Source organism: Myotis yumanensis, unplaced genomic scaffold (genome assembly GCF_028538775.1).
Source record: "Myotis yumanensis isolate MYYU_CA2020_CCGP unplaced genomic scaffold, mMyoYum1.0.hap1 SCAF_9, whole genome shotgun sequence".
NCBI lineage: Eukaryota > Metazoa > Chordata > Mammalia > Chiroptera > Vespertilionidae > Myotis > Myotis yumanensis.
In genome coordinates, this window is record NW_027223760.1 from 47,961,570 (window position 1) to 47,985,100 (window position 23,531).

The 23,531-nt window shown below is 38.8% G+C and overlaps 2 protein-coding genes across 3 annotated transcripts; both read left to right on the top strand.

Moving 5' to 3' along the window:
• Positions 1-5,471: 5,471 nt before the first annotated feature.
• LOC139016003 (guanine nucleotide-binding protein G(T) subunit gamma-T1-like) lies at positions 5,472-12,295 on the top strand. Its single transcript, XM_070423535.1, has 3 exons — positions 5,472-5,509; positions 6,467-6,572; positions 10,510-12,295. Exons 1-3 carry the CDS (start codon positions 5,472-5,474, stop codon positions 10,636-10,638), a joined length of 273 nt encoding a protein of 90 aa, XP_070279636.1. The 3' UTR covers positions 10,639-12,295.
• Positions 12,296-15,845: 3,550 nt separating this feature from the next.
• Positions 15,846-19,553, top strand: LOC139016352 (guanine nucleotide-binding protein G(I)/G(S)/G(O) subunit gamma-11). Of its 2 annotated transcripts, XM_070424275.1 has the most exons (3): positions 15,846-15,863; positions 16,167-16,308; positions 19,124-19,553. In XM_070424275.1, exons 2-3 carry the CDS (start codon positions 16,213-16,215, stop codon positions 19,247-19,249), a joined length of 222 nt encoding a protein of 73 aa, XP_070280376.1. In that variant the 5' UTR covers positions 15,846-15,863; positions 16,167-16,212; the 3' UTR covers positions 19,250-19,553. The 2 variants fall into 2 exon arrangements, with proteins under 2 accessions (XP_070280376.1, XP_070280377.1); XM_070424276.1 differs by lacking the exon at positions 15,846-15,863.
• Positions 19,554-23,531: the final 3,978 nt, after the last annotated feature.

Consider the following 23,531-nt stretch of genomic DNA (forward strand, 5'->3'; position numbering starts at 1 on the left):
TCTCTAAGGCTCGGTTTCCTTATTTGTAAAATGGATAGAATAACTGTGCCTTAGGAGTGTGTTTTGTAGATTAACAGGAAAGTGCCTAAATGCTCTGAGAGATGTGCTTCAGCTCCTCACACACAGGTGCATAATCCACCCCGATCCTCTCATGACCCAGTTCCTATTGTGCCTTGGCATCAACCACATTCAGGGAACAGAGCCATAGGAACCGTTCTTGTAGGACTGAAATCTGTGACTTGGCTCATATCAGCTCTTCTCTTTGGCTGAGGTCAGAGACCACCTCTCTGCCTAGAAGGAATCACACAATCAGACCTCACTCTGTCATGGTCTCTTCTGGAGAAATGAGTTTCAGGGTCTCTCAGCCAGAGCAGAGTACTCAGTCTACTCAGGCCTGCTGTGTCAACACATGGAGGGGAAAGGGAAGGGACGGGAAGAGGCCAAATCCAGGCTTTTCACCACCCCTCTCTGGTGCAGAGTCTGTGTCTGAAACCTATATCCAGAGATAGTCAAAGAATTGTTAGTTTCCTTCCCTTGTTCTATGCCAAATAGGGTGCATCTTTAATACCTCTGTGAGTACAGAGCAAGGACAGGGAAGAAGGAGCATTGAACAAGCAGGGTCGTTAGAAATTTGAGATCATCAAGCCAGGTTATCAGAAAGGAAATTGGTCCTCTTATTGTGAATCACTTGAGTACTTTCATGTCCATGAAAAAAAAAAGTCTTCCAATGTAAAGGAGAGTCTAAACTTCCTGGAACTACTTTAAATTACTGAATTTATCCCTGTGACCACCACAATCAGCCTCCACAGGGATGTCATTGTGCTTCTATCCCCTTAAACCAGTGTCTAAGCCAAAGGTTACGACATAGCTGAGGAGAGCAATTCCTTTATCCAAAGTCAACAGGAAATGCAAAGCTGGAGAGGACTGGGAAGAACAGTCACCCAGATTGATTTGTCATTGCAATACCAAGTGACAGCTTGGGTGACTGCAGCTAAACACAGAGGTTCAAAATAGTTTGGAGTTCTGCAAAATAAGGCCTGGAGTTCTTACAATTAGAATGCCGAATGGAACTATAAATAAGGTCTGTTCCAGTATTTCCATTTTACAGAATTACAAAATTGAGACCTGGCAAGATAAAAAGGCTGATGGTGTTTGCTTACCTTAGTTGTTGGCAAGCTGAGACGAGAATCCAAATTCTTGAAACTCAGGCCTATATTCTTTTTAACATCCCCAGACCTGGGCTCTACTCTACCAAGACGTTAGGGTAGAATAACAAAAACAGAATTAAAACACACAAACACTACAGTGAGTTCAGGAGCACCTTTCAGATCCCTGCCCCTGTTCTTTTTCCCCAACTTCTCCCGGGCCCCACAACAAATGGATATAAAGTTGATTTCAAACACATTTACTCCTAGAATTCCCAAGTCTTTGGCTTGATGTTCTATCCTCTGAGAACCTCCCAGGCTTGGGAGATAACTATGAATTCAAGGAAAGGATTGAGGCACATGATCTTCCTCTCTGTCAGACAGCTTAGAGAGCTTGGCATGTCTACCCCATGAGTGAAGGAAGAGAATTCATTGAGCCCAGTGATTTGGGGATCCATATTATAAAAAATAGTTACTTAAGGAGTTGCACTGGTAACTCATTAAAAAAAGTTCTTGCTGCCTGTTAGTTTAAGCCCTTTCAAAATAAAGTCTGAAGTGAGTCCAGCTGGCACCAACAAGGAGTTTACACATCTGCTAAGAAATCCAGTTAATCTCTTCTAAGAGATTAGGGGTCAGGAGGATTTTGTTAAAGTTTAGGCAACTGCTTCACCAGTGAGGCATTTTTCTAGCAAGTTGGGCGTGTAGGAAACGTTTACCCAGTATGCCCTCCGTCTGACTCAGAGCACATATGTGAGTGTTAGTATATAAATTGGTGCCATGTGAAAGGAGGAGACATTCCCTATTATTAATTTTATTAGGCTCATTCTCCCTAGAAAGAACGAGATCCTGGAGTGTATAATGTATCTCCTACCATGGTCATCCTTTCATTCACCTATTTAAAAAAGAAGCAAATTAAATATTTTAAAAGTGCCAAACTTTGTGCTAGGTATTTGGAGTGAATAAATACATTAGGAAACTCATAACATAATAGGGTAGACTGATGAACATGATATAACCTAGTGTTCTTAGCACACCATTAAAAATAGGGGTCAGGTCCTATGGGACCACTGAAGAGGAAATAAATAAAATCAAGCAAGAGCTCGATTCAAAATAAAAGCCAATCTACACAAACATATCTAACATTCCATCTTCAATACTTATGGGACACAGAGACGCATTCCTTCATCAGCTAGTTGCTTTGGTTGGTTCTTTTAGGAGCTGTGGTTCTAGCAAAGCATTGTCTTCTACAGGAGGGCAGAATCTCTGAAACCCCTTTCTCTTCTTGCTAGGTGTATGCTTCCTCAAATGTCATGCTTACTTAGGATGCTGGCCATCTCTTATCTCGCCCAGATTATTGTATATTTAACTATGTAGGACATCCAGAAGGTTGGGCTACATTTTGGACTATTTAATCCAAGACCTTTCCTGCACAGTGCAACCTCACCACTTACCCAGAATTCTAGCCTGGGTTACCAGTCCACAGGAGATTGGCATGACAAGAATGGAGAAAGGAAGAGAAATGTTCCGTTCCCCTAATTCCTGCATACCATGGGGGACCTCTATAGCAGTAACTATAATGATGGATATAATGTTTTTTGAGAGTTTGCATTCTACTTTGTATGTGTTAGTTCATTAAATCCCCTGGAGTAACCACTTAAGGAAGATCTTTAGTCTCCCCACTCTCCTAATAAGGAAGCTGAAGTTCTAGATTGATATGGGACTTGGCCAAAGCTATGCAGCTAGCACAGTCCATCGGAATCAGGATTCCCTGGTCTCACTCTGCACACATCTTTTTTGTCTACATTAGTGGGGACCAAATTCAAGTTTATCATATACAACACATTCTCATAACCCTAGTTCAGTTCCTGGACAGCTCTATCTCAGAAATCTTTCTCACTCAAACATAACATTTATCATTGAGAACAAATAGGTAGCTACAATTTAAATATGTTGTTATAAAGCTCTAAGAGAGACATCTGCCAAAGTTGATAATCAGATTAGAGGATTGAGAGAGTTAAATACTAAAGTCCTTATTTTCAGGGTTATATTTAGCAGAAAGTAATGGACCTTGACCTTTCCAAGTATAAAGCCACCCTTTCTTGTAAAAATACTGTCATTTTTTTATACTCTATCCCAAATCCCATGTTAGTTACACATTACTTACTAAAGAGGCCCAAGCCCGCCAAATGTTCATTTCTTATAGCTTCGCGTGGAAAAGCTTTATACCTTAAATCACATGAGAGGGTCAGCCTGCCTTTTGGAAGAGGCAGCCGCTGCAGTTTGAAAGGGGCATACATATCCTAGGCCTCTCGCTATTTTTTTCCCTTATTGACTTTTAGTGGGGAGGAGGGGAAGTAGAGTTGAACTGAAAGGTCTGCATCAGAAGAGAGTTGAGTCCACTATTTTATTTTTCTTCTTAGCCCCTATCACAATCTGATACAAGGGAGGTTTTATTCTTTTATCTTACTCATTGTTTTGTTTTCCTCCTTATAATGTAAGTTGTAAGTTCTTTCCCCTGCTTTGCCCTTAATCATCTATATAGAATAGTGTCTAGCACATAACAGTACTTTAAGAAAGAAGAAATAAGGAAATTTATTCCCACATGATTACAAGTTTATTATACACGACACAGTCGACTTGTATCTAAAAAAAAAAAAGTGTCAAAGTGAATGTTTGTAACTGAAAATACTTAAAGCATACTGGCAACATTTCTATTTCAAAGAATCTATGATTGCTCTCGGTATAAAACAAAGGATTTAAAAAACTAATTTTAATAATTTTCCCATAATATAGCCCTTAAAAATTAAATATTTGTCCAGTTTTCTTCAAAATGTGCTAATCTCTAAAGTATAAAAAAGAAAGCAGGTAGTCTTTGAACTTCACACTAGCCTGTTTAGTTCCACTAGAAACCTAATGGAAGCTCTTAAAGATGCTGGTGAGACACTTAGGCTACCAACATCCCCTCACCCACATCCACAAAAACCAGTGAAAACCATAAACTACCTAAAATATTTTCAAAAGTCCCTCTAGGGGGCAATATTGCCCCCATTGAGAACCACTGTCTCAAGGATAGGGTAGGACTGTGAGATATGTCCTTCCCCTCCTCTTCTATTAGTACTTAGATCTTCTAATGGTAGGATGAAGGAAGATGTAAAATGCCTTCTATTTAATGGGGGTATGTTTCTCCTCTGGGTTAGCTTAGCTACTACCTTAGCTTGTTGATCTATATGTTTTCAGTCTTCTCCTTATATTCTGATAAAGATGGAGTTAGGATGCTTGGTAAGAGGGCCAGCAATCTGATCTAGCCCCACTTAGGACTTCCATGGAGAGGTAGCCCTACCTGAAAGCATAGAATATAAGCAGCCCAGGCAGCCGGGTAGGAATGGGAAAGGGTGAGTAGTAAACTCTGCTTGTTGCTCTATGTAATTGTGGAGTATAAAAAGACAAGTCTCTTTTATGCTAGTTGAAAAAGGGTAACTGAGAGAAGTGTGCTGGAGTAGAAAACACATCAGGCCAGAATACAAATACCTAAGTAATAGCGCCAGCTCTATTGCCACCCATTGTATGATTTTGGATATTTTAATTCTCTAGACAACCTTTGACTCATCTGGAAAATTGGATAGAGATTAAATTAGAGGATGTTATATCTGAATTATTTAAACCCTTGAACTTAATACAACTCTGGGCAGTTGGGCCCTCCTTATAGACAGTATACACTACTTTTATCTGTGTGTCTGGGTGTCCTTGAGAAAGGTAAGAGTTTTGCTCCTCACTCGTTAAATTTACAGAACAATAGGCAGTAGTAAGTACATAAAAGTTATGAAAGATATGTGTGCTCTTCTAAAGGCCCTTATTATCCATAGCGTCTTTGATTTCTTAGAAGCAGAGCCAAGAAGGACCCTTGTGCAAGTGATTCATGGAGGGTGAGCTCTGAGGAGAAACATCTGAAGGAAGGAGGGAAAGCAGGATGAAGCAGTAACAGTTAGGCAAATGTGGGGTTTCAGAAGTCTAGCTTCATCCTGAACCCATGGGTCTCAGTTACACCAAGATTCTTCACCCCAGAGACAGGTGGTCTGGGCTATGAGAACCTCACTTCAGCCAGCCGTTTACGACCAGTCACCTTCAGGGACCAGTAGTATCCCAGGCATCACCTGTTGAAGTGGTTCCCATAAGCCAAGGACATACCTATGCAGAAGGTTTTCCCTTGGCGGTCAAAACCCACAGCTGTTGGAAAGATGATGAATACCCACTCCAGAAAGGAGAATCTGGGTAGGGCACCAAGAGTATCTACTAGGCCTGGTATTAAAGGAGCCACATTATGTCCTCATGCTCTCCTTTAAGAGCACTTATAATGCCACCTATCAGTAAGTGACATGAAAGACAGCACAGTCTGAATAAAAATTGGGCCACAGAAACAAAAGAGAAAAAAGTGGAGATTATAAGTATGATGTCATTGGCTCTAATGAAATATCTTCCAGGCAATTTCATATAGATATGACCAAGCTACTGTGCCATCTTTCCCATGGCCCACAGATCTAATGAAGGAGAAGAGATTACTGAGAGTGCAAAAGAAAGAGTCTCTTCTTTTATGATGATATCGGCAGATCAAACTCACTAGGCCCCCTATATCTTGCCACATTTGCTCATCATTGCTGTCTAAATCTTTGAGACGGTTACATACAAATTCCAAATATTCTAATGCTTTGAAGTAATGTGCTCATTATTTTTCAGTAACCAAGTTGTTTGTTCACTTTATTTCCATTTTATCGGTGCCTATTTCAATCCCATACTTATAAAGAATTTGTAATGACACTTTTTTATGGTTCTAAGTTAATACCAGATCAAATACTCTAGTGATTTAAGGGATTAATGGGCAGTCCTCAAAATGACCTTAAACAAACTTAAATGGCATAAATCATATAGTGGAGGGCTTTGGAGCTGGAGATGAGGGTAGGAAATCCAAATTTTGACACTGTGGGGGAAAAAAGAAAAAAAAAACACAACGAAAAAAGGAGGATCTTTGAGTATTTAAAATTACCTACTGACTACACTGACCTCCCCTCACAAACCTACTAGCAGGTGTTTAGAGTCTAGTGCTTGGTTTAATCATATTAGTGAAGATTATAAAGAAGCTTTAAAATCCCAAGACTGGTGTTCAGTGCTAGGATTGTTTGGAGAGCATTCGTGAGAAATCGATTATCAAACACACAGAGAAAGAGACAGTTCACTCAGTAAGTTAAGAGCTGAGGGAAGGGTTGGCTAACATTGACTTGAAGCAAGTTCCACCATCCAGGTGTATGAACTAACTTTCTACCTTTTAGCAAGAAAAGGTTGCCAGCAGTCAATATGGAAGAAATGGCAGAAAAGGAGAGACTGAGGAAGGAAGTTGCGCAGCTCCGCAGAGAAGCGGCACTGGAAAGAATGAAGGTAAATTGTTTTCTTTTGAATTATATTTTCAACTAGAGATACTGTAGGATTGGCCAGATTAGAAACCACTGAAAGAGTACAGAATTTGCTACCCCCAAATATGCCTCTTTGGTATAAGGATTACTTTAGTCTGATTATTGTTGAGAAACAGCAGACACAGGAGAAGCTCTGAAAGCGTAGCAGAAGATGCCCTTTGGTAAGAGATTTTGACATTTATAAGGGAAATCTCTTATTGTGTGAGGGTGTCTCCTCTCTGTACCTGGATGAGGAGGGTGACTAAATCTCTAGAAACTATTATTAAGGGCGGTAAGGACTTCAATCTGTACAATCTTATCCTAGTTTGCTGTGCTTTGCCTGGGAACCTCTCAGTCCCACCCTCCCACCCGTCTTTTATCTTCAGATGGAGGTGGTATATAAGGAGCTGTCTTGGGCCATTTTGGGGAATTACTCAGTTTTCCTGAGTATCCCCATGTATACAGAAGGTATACATGTTATTAAACTTCTGTTTGTTTTTTTCCTATTAATCTGCTTTTTAAAAATTTATTACAAGGGGTTCTGAGCCAAGAACCTAGAAAGGTAGGGGGGAAATTATTTTTCCAGCCCCACACCTTTCCCTGGTGAGGTTCAATGGAGTTAAAAATAAATTGTGCAGGTAAAAATGTATCAGGGATTAAGAAAATGAATACTCACAATTATTTCTTGATTTAGGTTTAAATCAAAGAATTGGCAAACTATTTTCCATGATCCAAATCCAGACGTTGCCTCTTTTTGCATGACCACTAAGTTAAAAATGCTTTTACATTTGTAGAGTTGTTAAAGAAAAGAAAAGAAAAACGAATATGAGACAGTGACCATATTTTAGCTAAGCAATAAAATAAAGTAATGCATATTGGCCTTTTGTTTTTATCTTTCTAAATTGAGAAGCTTTTCTTTATTTGATGCAAATCTTTGATATTGTTCAAATACTCTTAACCAAGAAGTCATCGCCCCTAGTACTCTCATAGCCAGTAATGAATGAGTACATTCTATTCCTTCTTTAGAAGCATAAATTAGTTCAAGCACAAGAACTCATAGTTCCTCCCAAAAACATCTGACAAGTCTTGGAAATGGTTATCAAGAATTCTCTGCCATTAAAGGAGAATAAATGGCAAAGGCATAAAAGTTCCCATGGAGTTTAGAAAATGTAGATATGTATCTTAGATTTGCTCATTTTAGGAAAGTTAGTATAAACAAAAGCTCCTTCACAAGTGTAGTGATAAAAGTATATTTTTATATATTTTTTAAATACTCATTTTATCAGGCCAAAGTGAAAAAAAAAGGAATGTATTATCTTTAAACTGTGCTCAATACTCTTACTCCCAATAAAAATAAGAATTTTGGCTCTTTTGATGTTTACAATTGTCTCACACTTCCCTGTTGCCCTTCCCATAGAGGCAAAACATGTTTTGCTAGAAAGATAAAATTAAATCTATACACTGCAGAAAAACTTGGAGCATAACCAAAAAGTTCAAATTGTTACCTTTATAATTTCAGGAATATAAAATAAAATTTTGGAGGAAAGGAGAGTTATTTTTTTCTTCTTTACTTAAAACATCCAAAAGGTGTTTATTATTTATATTTTCATGATTGTGGTTTTGTAGGCAATTTGGCTGTCTTCATGTTTATTATTCACTTGTGGCAAGTTCACCTAGGAATTTTTACTTGTAGTAAACAGTGCATACATCACCATCTGTCGGGTCTTGGGTTCCTTTTTCTGTTCTTTAACATCTTCTTACTCTTAGAAGTCAAACTAATTTAATCTGAGACTGCCGAACACACACACACACACACACACACACACACACACTCACACAACGGAACCTCCAGGTCCTGAACCCAACACTCTGACAGAGGATGACATAGTATCATTACAGGATGGCTAAGTGGATGGGCTCTGGAGCCATATCTCTGGTTCAGATTCTGACTCCATGGCTTACTCCCTGTGTAACACTCACCTGTTATCTAACTTACCTGTGCCTCTGTTTCTTCTGTAAAATGGGCATAGTGACAACATCTAATGCAGAGGGCAATTGGGAGGAATAAGTGGGATAATATATACAAAATTCTGAGTGCAATGCCTAGTATATGGCAAGTACTTTCTACCATTATTATTTTTTTAATTGCTATTAATATCTATGAACCAGACTGGTCCATAATATGCCTCGACCTGTTTTGTTGTCAGGGATGCAGTATGGTCAGCCAGCCAACTCTGCATCCTAAAGCTGGGAGATTTGCAATGATTATAAGTCAGTGCAATAGGCAGACTAAAGATAATCTTTGGAGTGATGGCTAAAAATAGCTACCATTTTACTGAGCAGCTTCGTATGCCAGGCACTTAATGCAGCTAGTGTTGCTCTTGCTATTTCATAGAGGAAGTAACTTAACTTGAACTAAGATACATAGTTGGTCAGAGGGCAGAGCCAAAATTCAAACCTGGAGTGACCTGAATCCATTGTGAATGCTTTCCACATACCATGTAACCCTGAATTAAGCCATTTGCACTGATAAGAAGCCTTGCTGAAATAATTTTAAACACATACATTCACATAGAGATCCTAGCCAGACGCTGTCAAAGTCCTGCATTAGGACAGCAACTTAAACCTCTGTTCCTGACTTCTGGTTGGAGCCAATGGGCTGGTGTTAGGAGGAGAGGAAAAGAAAAGTGAATTTAAATCTCAATTTTGAATTTTTGAGGAAAAAACCAAAGTGAACCTAAATGACCGTATATTGCAGAAGTGTTTACAAACTTCACGTTTCATTCTGTGAAGGAGCCACATAACGGATGCCTTGCCCCAGTTAGAAATGATTTGTTCTGCGATGTCAATAATGAGTTTGCAGAGTTGTAATCTTACGACTAATGTTGCTTGGAATCTGTGTCCAAAATTGGCATAAAGATTTTATTTAAAAAAACAAAAACAAAATTGGTTACATAACTTATGAAATGACCACTTAATGGACTGCCAAAAATGAAGTTTTTTGTGTTAATGTCTTGAATGACATATTAAGTGAAAACAAAGCAAGTTGAAAGTTAAACAAATGGAAAAAAGAGTAACTAATGTAATAATCTGAACAATAAAGATTTAATTAAAAAAAAAAAAGAAAGTTAAACAAATGAATACCTTGTTCCCAATGTACACACACACACACACACACACACACACACTTATATTACATATGTATAAAACATTGCCTCTCCCTAAAAGATATGTTAAATGGTACATTAGCAGGCTCTGGCTGTGTCCGTTAAGGTCCTAAAGCCTGTGTCTTCATAATGGTGCAGAGGAATGAGGAGCAAGTTTATAAATGAAACAACTTAATTCAGTTCAGCGAATATTTATTTACTGAGCACCAACTAAATGTAGGCTCTGCTCGACATGCCTGGGATCCATGTGAACAAATCAGCCAAAGGTGCCCGATCCTTTGGAGTTCACCTTCAGGTACATTGTCATGATCAATCACTGTAGATAGGATTAAAATGAAATGATCTGTGTATACTTCTGAGATTCCAGCAGGGGTGATAAGCCTGGAATTTAACAATTATTCATTCCCTCCCACTTTTACAGGTCACATTTTTGGAATGAGGAAAAATATTTCATTAATATTCCCTCTGGTGACATTCTTGACTTGTGTTGCCAGCTGTGTTCTGATCTCTGTGTCTGCTGGGAGCCCTTAGCTGGAGTGTGGCCAGCTGTTTATTCTCTGCCAGGAGAAATCCAGGAGGGGAGGGGAGGGAGCAGCTATTTCCTCTTCTCTTCTTAAAAGTACATAAGTGTGGACAGAAAGCAGAATCTCATCAGAAAGACAGAACACACAGAAATTGGTGTCGTAAATACATTCCTGGATTCTGCAGTTTTGTATATTAAACCAAATGAGTCATCTCTCTCTGCTTTCCTTTAAGGTATCCCAATGTTGTGAAGACCTGCGGGAGTACGTCCTACAAAATGCTGCCAATGACCCACTGCTGAAGGGTGTCCCAGATGACAAAAACCCCTACAAGGAGATCAAGGGAGGCTGTGTGATTTCATAAAGGAATAAAGATAAAAATCCCTGGAATATCTTGAGCTTTCATGACAACATTCATTTTTCATCCTATGTCATAGTATCATTAAGCATGTGAATGAATTTTAAAATTCATTAATATAAATCTTTAATGAAAATTGGCATGTGATAATGTTAAGTCTATGTTTTAATATGTTTATTTAGCACAGGGTCTAATGCATCATTGACAATAATGTTGACTGACCCCTTTCTTTGACAGTAACTACTGTGATCTATGAATGAGTCTGTATTATGTTGGTTGCCAGCATTTAGTTACTGTTTTATGTTTCTTCACTTCCTTTTTCAACACTCATACTATTCCATCTGGAAATTTCATGGTTAGACTTACATATTTTTTCAACCTTTCTCTTGCTGACTGAGTTAGGAAGTCTATTCTTTTGATTCATAAGACTGATCTTTGCAGAATGTGTGCTGTGAAGATTTTGGATGTTGATGGTTTGTTTTCTGTTTCTCTTTATCTTTCAACCCAAAGCGAGCAGTGGTGGTTTTAACATTAACCTCTTCCTCCATTCTTACCAGTTCTAGTTGTCATCAATGATGTGACTTTCCCCTGGAATGCCAACTGGATCGAGGGTTCAGTGTATCATCACAGGGCACAGTAGGTGTAACCAGCACCAGAATGAGGATGATGAGAAGCCAGACAGCTCGGGCTCTGGCACTCAACTGCCAACTGACTTTGGATAAATGACTTAAGCTGTCTGAGTCTCAGTTTCTTCTACTGTAGAATAAGGAAAGAAATGGTGCTATCCCCTTTGTCCTGGGGATTAACTGTGATACTAGGGTGACTGTAGCACTTAGCATTTTGCCTGGCATAGAGTAAGACCCATTAGGTGTTAGTTTATTACTGGGAAAGGAACTGGACTACATGCATAGCATCCCCATGATAACTCTCACCAGTCCCATCGATAGAAGGCAAGACGATAGAAAAGTAGCTATCCGCATCCTCCTGCTAGTCGATTTCCTCCTAGCTTCACCTTGAGTCTGCCTACGCCAGACCTCACTACCTTTGCGCTGCTAACGCCTCTGCTTCTGTAACAAGTGGCGAGTATTAATAGATAACTAGATAACTATTTTTGCTGCGAGTATTTCCTTGTTGCGCTCTTACATTTACAGTGCTATTTTTGTAATAGATTAGAAATGCTGATTATTCTTTTAAAAAGATAAGAATGAGCTATTATTTTTTCTGAAAGAGATCTATTATTGTATGAATATTTAAAATCGCTAGAGCAAAGATGAATATATGGAAGAAAGCCTTATAAATGTCCTCTATTATTATTAACCCTACACACTTCCTGTTGTCAACACACTTAAATATTAAGTAATCCCTCACATGACTCCCCATTTTCCATCTTCTAGAGTTTAGTCCTACGAATCCCTCCACCTGAAATGTTCCTCCGCTCCATCTCATTTCAGCCATTTGAAATCCTATTTCTCTTCTGACGCTTAATAAAAATTATCTCCTCTGTCCCTCACTCTATTCCAAGAGTAATGTGTATTGTGTATCTCTTAAGTGATTTTACATTATTGTGCTTTCTCTTCTTATAGCTTGTATAGCTGTCTTAATTTCAATAACATATTGTAAATTTCCCAAGCCGGAAGTTCCATTCATCTGTGTAACTGCTAAATCAACTAATAAAGTCTCTAAAATTTAATTGACTTAAGTGTTTAATTTAAGGATGATTCAGAATCTTATTGGCTTACTACTTAAATCAGCAGTAGGGTAAAATTCCTATTGCTTAAAAATACAGATTGTCAGCGGGATTTTGAGTAAGATAAAAATCATAGGAAGGAAGCATAGAGAAAGATGGTCCAGGGAGAAGGAAATGAAATCATGGCTGTCCCATAGCCCACACAACTACAAGTGGCAGTAAATGATTCTTTTTCCCCCAGAAGTTGTTATTTCAGGGACACGGATCACTAGGTTAAATGGAATGAGGTAAAACTAAAGAAAAACAAAAAATACTTCAGGCATAGCCTTAGCATTTGGCTGTTCAACAAAACTACCTGATATCACTAGTGAGAATGGGCAAAGTGACATACTTTCTATATCATTTGAGATATTAGCCCTTTCAGGGTGTTTTGTATACATAGGTAAGTTTTAAAGTTTTAGTAAGAAAAAAATTCACTGTTATTTTCATTTGGATTGATTGATGTTAACCACATTTTAAAACAAGGCTAATATCAAACTTCCAAATCTAAAAACCTGCGAGGGAAACTATACACCAAGTAATGAGAATGACCAATTATATGCAATGAAAATTAAAGTCTTGTATGAACGTAATTGATGAAAGGAATAATTTTGATACCACGAATTATTAATTGTTAAGGTAACCAGAGCATCAGACTTCCCAGTGTCTCCATCAGGAAAAAGAATCTTACAGGTCAGTTTATGAAAATGTCCATGTGATAGTTATGATACATTGAGCCAAATGTTAAATGGACCAAGAGTGCACGAAATGTATGTTAAATACTTTCCTTAAAGATACCATCATTTTAATGGCCTAAACAATCACCACTTACTTTATAAATTTTAGAGGAGTATAATTTGGGAGGTAACCACATTTATTTACCCTAACAAAACAGACTCAAAGAGAATCTATGTCTTGCAAAGATCACAAGATTAAAAGATCTTCTTTTAACACAAGTTAGTATAAAATCAACTCTAATATAGCTGCCCTCAAATTTTTCTTATGATTTTCTTTATATGGATTTTTAACAACATACTTAATACATCAGAAAAATAGTCCAAGAATTGGTTTTTTTTCTTTTTTTACATTCCAAGGTAAATACTCTAAAAGTAAAAATAACCACATGGTTAATATTATTTTTATTAAGCAGATTTCTTTTTAAAAATTTTTATGGAACCAATGATTTTTTTTAATTTTTAAATTACAGTTGACATACAATATTGTATTAGTCTGAGTGATTAGACATTTATATAACTTTCAAAGTGATCACCTCACTAAGTCTAGTACCCATCTGACACCATACATAATTATTACAATTTTATTGACTATTTTCCCTATGCTGTACTTTACATCCCTCTGACTGCTTTTTATGACTGGCAGCTTCTTTAAAACATTTGTCAACAGACGGTGGGATAATAAAAGTTTATTTCTGATTACACCTGTCATTTTCACTGCAGAATGGTTTCTACACATATTTTGCACACTAACTTTGATTAGGGGTAACACATAAATTATATGTAAAATGTTAAAAGTACATTTGGATACAACTGATACGGCTTTTACATTTGTTTATCAAAAAAATTTTTGCTGATAGAATATTTCTACAAGAATACACAAGAAATTACTTGCCATGGTTGCTCTCTGGGAGGTAAATTCCATGCTTAGGAATAGGGACTACAGACTCTGTGTGTGTGTGTGTGTGTGTGTGTGTTGAAGCATTTCCATCATTTTACCACTTAAAACCAAACAACAAAACATTTTTCAGAAGATTGTGTGATCATGGGACTTTCCCAATTCATTTTAGTTCAAGCCATGTACTTAAATATATTAGCATATGAATTATCTGATAAGAATAAAACTTTTAAAAAAATAGACTAATATATATTTCATCTCTAATTTAAGTCTCACAACACTGTGGAAGAAGTTAAAGAACCATTATGGGTTTATAAATATTTTTCACTGCGTGCAGCTAGGTGATTTCACTGGAAAGAAATTTCCAGACCAAAATAGCTCTATTTTTATGATTTGGAACAGACATACTGACATTCATTTACTTAACCAATTTACTTCATTTGGATGCTGCTGCTTATTTAATTCAGGCCACATTAACTACTTTCACTAACTTATTTAAGCTATTTTTAACCAACCTTTTCAGTTTAAACAATGGGGAAACCCAAAAAAAAAAATGTATGAGTTCTGGAAACATGAGTTTTTTGTCTTGGCTCACAGCTCACCAACAGGGAACACTCCATCAGTTGACCTAACTTCTTTGAGTCAGGGAGATCCTGGAATGTGTGGTATTTCTAATGCAGAAAAAGAATCTCCTAACGTTTTTCTTCGTGAAAGTGATGTATCAGATGTAGAGACATAAATACAATTAGAAAGGAAACATACCCTAGCTAATTCACCTCTCCCCTGCCCCATCACATATTTTACACATTAAGAAAATCAGAATCAGGGAGGAGGGGTTGGAGTAACCTTTCCAAGGATGGCCAGTGTCAGAGCTGAAACTAGAATCCGGGAGCACTCATCAAGTAGATCATTGTTTTTTGGACAAAAAAAACCCCTTTGCTTACAAAATGAGGAGTGACTATGGCTAAGTCCAACTTCCCTGAAATAATCCAGTTAATGCCTCCACTCTTAACTTGAATTTGACTCAGACAGCAGTAGGTCATCCCTGGAGAGAAAGGGAAACATCTGACTGCTTGGGAAGATTTCTCACATTCATGCTTTATTTTTCTTCTAATTTTTTAAGCAGCACTAACAAGGTTTTCGTTGATAGTCCAAGGGAAAGGTTTTATTGCAGGCAAACATTTTTCACATCCGTCACTTTTCCTGGCTTTACAAAGTGGCAGCTAGATGAATACTGCTTTCCAAAAAGGGGAGAGACCAATACTTTGTGAATCAGGAATTCACAATCCTCGGTGTCAAGTGTCGCCCACACGTTGGCAGATGGAGTGGAAGAAATCTTTTGGGGGAGAACATTAAGATTCTTGCTCTCTCCTCTGGTATCATCCACTTACCGTTCAATCATTACAAAACACTCCCCAACACAAACTCTGCTATCCAGAATGCAGATAATTATTTAATGTCAGAAAATGCCCCTGGTCCCCCTTTGGTCCCCAAATGTGGATCAGAGTCCTTCCCAGTTCCTTAATACACTGGATGGCTGTGGAGGGTGTTTCTGAGGTCACAGCCCAGTTCCATTTTCCATCTGGGACTTCTCTCCGGCGCCCACAGTTCCCCCAATACATGTGTGTAAGTAACTGGGAAAAGTTACGTGCTGTATCTTTTGGAAACTCTCGGAGAAGTGAAGAGCTGTTATTTCCTGCAGGGTAGTGTCCCCCTTTCTTGCTTCATAAACAAAGCCCGGATATGACTTGGGAAAGGGTAAGAAAGGAAAAAAAAAAAAAAGGAACAAAAAGTAAAACGTTTGTTTTTTCTCCAGAGGATAGCGCAACCCCAACCCTTGGGCCCCAGCCCAGGACGGTCCCGCGAGGGCGAGGTGGGGTCGGGAATCAGGCCCGGGGCCCTTGGGCTGAACCCTCCCCGGGCTCCCTGGGACAGGCCTGCCGGGTTTGGGGGGGTTGGAGAGCGCGATCAGGGGTTTTAAGCTCTGGGGACGGAGGGCAGGGCTGGCGTGAGGGGCCGGGCCGAGGCAGCAGCGGCTCCCCGCCGGGGACCACCGCGCGGGGGGCGGGCCCGTCCAGCACTGGCGGGGGGGGGGGGGGGGGGGGGGGGCGGGGGTAACGGAGGGGGGCGGGGGCGCAGTTATTTTGGGACGCGCCCTGGTTTATCGCATTTCCAGCTGCTCCACTTCCAGAGCTGTCCCTGGGCCCAGCTCTGGGGCGAAGATGCCGGCTCTGCACATCGAAGATTTGCCAGAAAAGGAAAAGCTGAAGATGGAAGTGGAGCAACTTCGCAAAGAAGTGAAGTTGCAGAGACAACAGGTAAATGGGCTGCCCCAGATTTTTTCCTTCTCCGAGGGCAGCTTTTCCTGGTTTGTTGCACTAAAACAATAGGTGGCGGCTGTCGAGTGTGTGTGTGTGTGTGTGTGTGTGTGTGTGTGGTTTTTGTTGTTGTTTTTGCAGCTGGAAGTAGGGCTTTGGTGGCGCCTGGGAACTGCCAGTTGATGTGGAAGTCATGGGAGGTAAAGGAGAGAGCAGGGATCTGATGAGTAATTTAAAGCCAAATGTCAGTTCCTAGACTGGGGAAACGGGCAAGAAATTGTGCCTGCTGTTAGTCGGTTTTAAAACCCCAAGCTGTAGGAAGAAGACAGATGGCTGCTTACTGCCTTGATCTTTTTCGTCTTGGGAAGGATGGTATCTGAAAGGCCTTTTAAAATCACAATTTAAAGTCCTGAATTACCTAGTTTTGAATTTCACAGGGCTCTTTCCAGAGGTGTTCAGTGACCCGCCCATTGGGGCTTGGAAGCAAAACATTGCAATCTCCATACTTATTTGTAACTCCCATCCCTTCGTAATGTCCGGTTTATAAGTAATGAACAAACACAGCAGTATCGGTTTATTGATAAATACTCACACATATACTGAGATGCTTATAAAAATACTGCTGTGTTTAAAGGGAAAAAAACAAAGTTACCTGACTCAATGAAGAGGCTTGTTTCTTGGATATTTAGGGGACCCATTTGGTGGCTGGCAAAGCCCAGTGGTAGTGCATGTGTTGACCCCTTGGGTTTTTTTCACACAATGAAACTTAGAGGTTACATATTAAACAGAGTTGCATATACGAAAGTAAAGCGTTGTTGAAAAGTTGGAACATCCTAATAGCTAGTACCCCTATGCAGAAGTTATAGGGGGGAAAGAAACAAATATCTTCCAGTTATTTAAAGCTTCGATTTAGAAGTTGGGCAGGGCCTCGGTGCAGCTGACTGTGGAAATATTCATTAGTAGGTCCTCCCTGCCAGTTCCCCATTATCCACGTCCAGGACACACCCTGCTAGGTCAGCTTTCCAACTTCAGAAACTCCAATTGTATGCCAGAGGGAGAGAAAATGTCAAGGATAGCCATAGGGGATCTAGGGAGAGGCACTGAAATCCTAATAATAATATTCAAACATATTTCATTATGCACTTTGAATTATAGAATGTTAGTGCTAGACAAACACTGTGGCTCTTAGAGATCATTCAACCCTCTTACTTTTAAGAACTAAAAAAAAAAACCACCCACAAACTTGAATCCCAATGGGGCCCCAGAGCTAATGATAGGACAGTTACTGGAACACCGTCTTGTGATTCCCGTTGGTTATTCTGTCAATCAGTTGTTCATGTCTGAGCTATGTGCTCTGCTCAGGCCAAGGGCACGAAATTCACAGGCTGGACTCTGGCTCCAGCTGATTGTTGTTCAAACACATCCTCTTGATCATGGAAAGAAACCCATCAGAGGAGTACTTTGGCAGTTACAGATCCCTTTGGAAACCTGATGAAGAAACCTCCTAAGAATGGATGCAATTTAAGGGAACTTGAATCTTATCCTTAAATTTATCTGGGACCACAGACCCCACGTCATGGATACTTGCATCTCACTTTTGAGAATTCAGTGTCAGCAAGGATGGAGAGCAGATGCGACCTGAGAGAATGGTACTTGAAAGGGTTTTATTTTGCCACATTTTAAGCCAGATAACTGAATCACCTACTTTTAAATTTTAGATCAGTGGCCTCCACACTGGTGTGCAAGGAGTCTTTGGGATATGGGAGTAAAATATTAAAATTTATATTTTTGGTTAGTTGCCAATCTTTATTTTTAAATAATTTCCAGATTATGTTTTGTAATTATGAATGATATATTGACACAATAGTATCTGCATTTATTTCTAAGTAAATAATTATATACATTTTGGGATACACATGCAAACATGTTTTAGTAGTCACCACTAAAACAGTTTGAAGATTAGTAATTAAAAATTTAGTGGGAATATTTTTGTCTAGTCTTAGGTGGTCTCCTCTGGAATTTTGCTTGAGTTCTATAATTTTTGCTTCTAATTTCTTACTAGTAATAGAGACTTTCATTCAGACACAAATCCTTTTCTTTTCCTTTCCTTTTAAGTACTTTTTAAAAACTCACTCTTGTAACCTGTCTCTTAAGGATAGACTTTTTAAGGGAACTATTTAATCCTTTCTCCATTTCAGATAAAGTTTATAAGTGATTACATACACACAAGAATCTCAGGTTAGCATAATAAGTCTCAGACAAGTCTTTTCTTATGGCCATGGCCCTCAAGCAACTAACAGGAAGGAATTCTGAGCAGAGACAGAATGGTGTGACGGGCAACTGCAGCCTTTTCCCGAGTCAGACTTTCCAGTGAAATTGCAGAACGTGGCACACACCCATAATAAATGAGAATGTTGGCAGGTATGCCCCAAAACATTTGGGAGTGTACTACTACACCTGTTCATTAGCATGGAAAATTGAAAGCACAGTTTGGTTTAGTTCCTAAAATATTGTGGACACGTCACTAACTGCATTTTAGCAGAGGAAGGAAATCATGTGAGCCACAATGCATAGAAATTGCTGAGGATAGTTTATTTAATACAGTGACTCTCTAACATTCTAACCCATAGTTAGAAATATATTTTACATAGATTGTATCATTTATTATATTATATATGCTTCATGCTATACTCTAATATTTTTGGTCTCATTGTAAATGTTGGTCATACCCAATTTATATTAGTTTCACTAAAAGTTGGGGATACAGTTTGAACAATCCTGACCTAATTCATTCTTCCCCCTCCCCCACTTCAAGGTGTCTAAATGTTCTGAAGAAATAAAAAACTACATTGAAGAACGTTCTGGAGAGGACCCTCTGGTGAAAGGCATTCCAGAAGACAAGAATCCCTTTAAAGAAAAAGGCAGCTGCGTTATTTCATAAGTAACTCTGTGGAGAAACTATCCTCAGTGGCAGAACTAGCTTATTTTAGTTTTCCGAAATAAAACCGACATGCCTTTTAAAGAAGGAAAAACTAAATTAAAAGCGGACTTTCTCAAGCACTTACATAGATACGGTTTTGTATAAAAGCTATGTGCTTCTCATCTTTGCTCACTCCCCACCCTCTTGAAGAGGGCAGAGAGTATCAAATGTACAATTATGGAAATAAGGACATTATTTGCGCATGACTCACCTCTTTCAGTATATTGCTTGATGCCTCAAATAAAGTGTTATCGCTGGAAAATGAGTGTTGGCAATTTAAGAAGGCTTTTCTTTTTTGTATTCACTTTAATATTTCTCCCCACACAGTTTAGGTGTTTGGGACATGTATCCAAAGATGAGATGGCTTGATAGATCAGGTCTCCAATCCAGTTCTTTCTGCTTCAGACCTATCAAGAGCTTTACATTGCTGTGTTCCGACTAATGCAATGTTTTCGAACATTCACTGTTTGGGAACTGGGGGAACAGAATCGCTAATGGTGACAGGAGTCAGATTATCTGAGTCAGGAAGGAACCAGGCCAAACCACAACTACATTAGCACTTCCTCAGTTTATCATCACACAGATCTTGTTCAAAGTGTTGCTGTCCTGGTGGCCTTGGGGGTTGGGGATCATGGAGGGCACCCTTGGCCAGCTCCCTATGTTCACCCTCAGGGCACTGCATCTCCCATGTGGTCTCCAGCTCTTGGGCAAAGCAACCCTCCAGCTGTGTGGCATTGGCACAGACACGTGGCTCTGTACCCTGTCCTGCCAGCCTTTCCGGGCAGCCCTGAGTCAAGCACGCCTCCTTTCCTTCTCCTCCAAAGTCACCCGTTCATCTTTTGCCCATTTCTAGCTTGCCTTTTCCCTCATCGACTTGTAGGAATTCCTCATCTAATGTTGATCAGTCATCCTTTGTCAATAATAGGTGTTGCAAATACCTTTTCCCGGTCTGTGGCTCAGCTGTTCACAGTGGACCACAGCTGCAGCGTTTTAGCCAGAGTATGTGGTCTGTTTGAATCCTTTATGAAGGCAACTGCAGGTTGGACCACAAAGAAAGGGACCTTTCCTCTTTTCTTTGAGCATTTTACGCGCCCCCCCCACCCCCCGCCTTTTGTCTAATTTTTGGATGCAAACTGCTCCAGGTTTGAACCAGAAGACAGATAAGCAAAACCCTTGCAAGTTAGCTTCAGCTCAAATGGCCTTAGTTACTAACTCGCCCAGCAATTCTAAATGTGGAGCCAGAAGCCCAGGTTTCTCCTTAATGAGGCCTTTTCTCCTGCTTAGATGCATAGGTGTATCTTATCAAGCCAGAGAGGGTCATGTAAGCTCTAGCTGCTTCCTAACGCACATCAGCACCCTCACTCTGAGATCATTTCCTTTCCCTCGCTGCAAGAGAACAGGATACCCCTGCGGCATTTGAAAGAACAGGTTATAGCAAACTGAGAGAAGGGACTATTTCAGCCAGTTTCCTGCCTTTTTCCAAGCGCTGGCGTCAGCTGGAATTACTAAGGGCCCCAGGATAATTTTAGCCCAAGCATCATCTACTCCGAGGTGAGTTTAAGAATAGTAAACATACGCATTTCTCCAACAGCCATAGAACAATTAGTATTTGGGATGTGTTTCTACTATTAGTCATTTAACATTTAACTGGCAGGGGATTTCAGTATCTTGGTGCTTTTTGAGTTTTACTTGAATGAACTGTTTCCTTTCAAGTCACAAGGTTTTCTTCGGTTGCATAAAAAAGCTGATGTCAATTCTGGTTCTTGGTAAAGCAGATTAAATCATGTGCTTCTCTCCTGGAGGGCCAAGTCAATACATTTATCTCCTAACTTTTTGAGAGTTGCGGATTACAAGGCAGTATCCTGGATTTCTGGTAGCCGCATTCAACTATCCATTCATGTGCATCTCCAAATCCTAGTTTTTGTTTTTCATGTACTTTCAATCATTTGACAAATTAGCCCACTTCTGGTTTTTCCTTAAATAGCCATGTAGAAGTTTATACTAAATTTAATTCTATTCTCTCTTTCTATTTCATCATAGTAACTCAGCAGACCTAGAGAAATGTAATATAATCATTTTGATTTTCCACTAAAAACTTACCGGCTTGCATTATGAAGAAAATGAAAAAATATGATAACTATACATTTGGATATATTACAAAAGGAACCTTTAGTAAGTAGGAATTTAAGTGCAATTTAAATCATATGTTCAGTTTCTGCCTAATATACACATTAAGTTTGAAATCATTTGGTAACTGATAAAGTAGTTACTATGCTTTGTGTATTGAGACTTAGATTCTATGAACTCAAATTAGCAAAATTGGCTTTTTAAAAAATATATTTTATTGATTTTTTTACAGAGAGGAAGGGAGAGGGATAGAGAGTTAGAAACATCGATGAGAGAGAAACATCAATCAGCTGCCTCCTGCACACTCCCCACTGGGGATTTGCCCCCAAACAAGGTACATGCCCTTGACCTGAATCGAACCTGGGACCCTTGAGTCTGCAGGCCGATGCTCTGTCCACTGAGCCAAACCGGTTAGGGCCAAAATTGGCTTTTTCATTTCTAGGCATAATCTACAGTACCAGCTCACCCATACTTGGTATTTTAAGGACATTTATTTTATATGTTGCATGCAAACTGATATCTCATCATTGTCTAAATTTGTATTTTCTTGATTTCCTGTGATATTTACAGTCAGATTTTCTTGTACCTTTTGATCACATGCATACATTTCACCCACCCCCAACTTCCTGCCTATAGTAATCATCGCTCTGTATCTACAAATTTGGTTTTCTTTCTTTCTTTTTTTTTTTTTTTTTTTGGTAAGTGAAACACACAATATTTGTCTTTTTCTGTCTGACTTAATTGACTTAGTTTAGCATAATGCCCTCCAAGGTCCATTCATGTTGTTGCTATCAAGAGCAAGATTTCCTTCTTTTGTTATGGCTGAATAATATTCCATTGTGTATATATAAATATATTACATTGTCTTTATCCATTTATCCATCGAGAAACATTTAGTTTCCATATTTTGGCTATAGTAAATAATGCTGCAATGGACATGGGGGTGCATATATCTTTTCAAGTTAATGCTTTTGTTTTTTTCTGATAAATTCTCAGAAATGAAATTGCTGGATCATCTGGTAGTTAGTTCTATTTTTAATTTTTGATTAAATTCTATGCTGTTTTCCATAGTAACAGCACCAACTTATGTTCCTACCAATAGTGCACAGCGATTCTCTTTTCTCCAAATCCTCACCAACAGTTGTTATTTCTTGTCTCTTTAATAATATCCATAACAGCCATAATTACATAACATAATAATGTAATAGCTATAGCAAGTGTGAGGTGATATCTCATTGTGGTTTTGATTTGCATTTCCCTGATGGTTAGTAATGTTCAGCACCTTTAATGTGCCTATTTTTGTCCACTTTTATTTGTTTAAAGAAACATTGGGAGGTCATACAGGAAACTAATAAAAATTGCTACCTGTTAGGGCCAATTTTTGGTGTAACCAGTTGGGAAAGAATGAGATTGAGATTTCTCATGGTATATCTTTCTATAAAGTCTTCACTTTTGGAACCTGGGAATATATTATCTGGTTTTAAAAGTAAAATTAATTTCAAAATAAAAAATAGAAGCAAAATTTATAGTGCTATGTTTAGGCTTTGGAGAGTAAGTATATTTGGTATTAAATAATCAGAAATAAGTTTGTATAATCAACGTGCTTTGACAAGTAGTATATTTTGGTCTGTTCAGCTTATCCTACCAAGTAAAACAAAGATATTGAGTTAGTAATAGTTATATTTCATCATTATCCCCTCTGAGTCTTAGAAGGATGATAATGAGAAGAAATAAACCCATATTTTGAATACCAGTCTAGAAGAATAGCGACTACTGAGAAGATATCTTTGGTTTAATAGAGAGAAGTGGGATGGTGACAGAAGAAAAGTGCTCTCTGGTTAGAATGAACTCTGATACCCTACTCTGTGCATTGGGCCGTCCTAATGGGAAGAACATTCAACCACAAAAATATTTGGAGCTCTTTGTATGTACGAGGCACTCATTTAGTCTTAAAGGATACAGTGGTGGGTTAGACAAAATCCTTAATATCATGGATTTTATAGAAATGATAATAAGTTAGATATCAGTGGAGATAGAATATATTATGCTATATAAGTTAGGATAAGTAGGAAAGTGGGGTTTTTTTTGTATTTTTTGAGGATGATGATTATGGTGA

Coding starts and splice junctions, on each gene's coding strand:
- LOC139016352 (XM_070424275.1), top strand. CDS start 16,213: ATGCCGGCTCTGCACATCGAAGATTTGCCAGAAAAGGAAAAGCTGAAG. Junction 16,309..19,123: donor TGAAGTTGCAGAGACAACAG/GTAAATGGGCTG, acceptor CCCCACTTCAAG/GTGTCTAAATGTTCTGAAGA.
- LOC139016003 (XM_070423535.1), top strand. CDS start 5,472: ATGCTCTCCTTTAAGAGCACTTATAATGCCACCTATCA. Junction 5,510..6,466: donor ACTTATAATGCCACCTATCA/GTAAGTGACATG, acceptor TCTACCTTTTAG/CAAGAAAAGGTTGCCAGCAG. Junction 6,573..10,509: donor CGGCACTGGAAAGAATGAAG/GTAAATTGTTTT, acceptor CTTTCCTTTAAG/GTATCCCAATGTTGTGAAGA.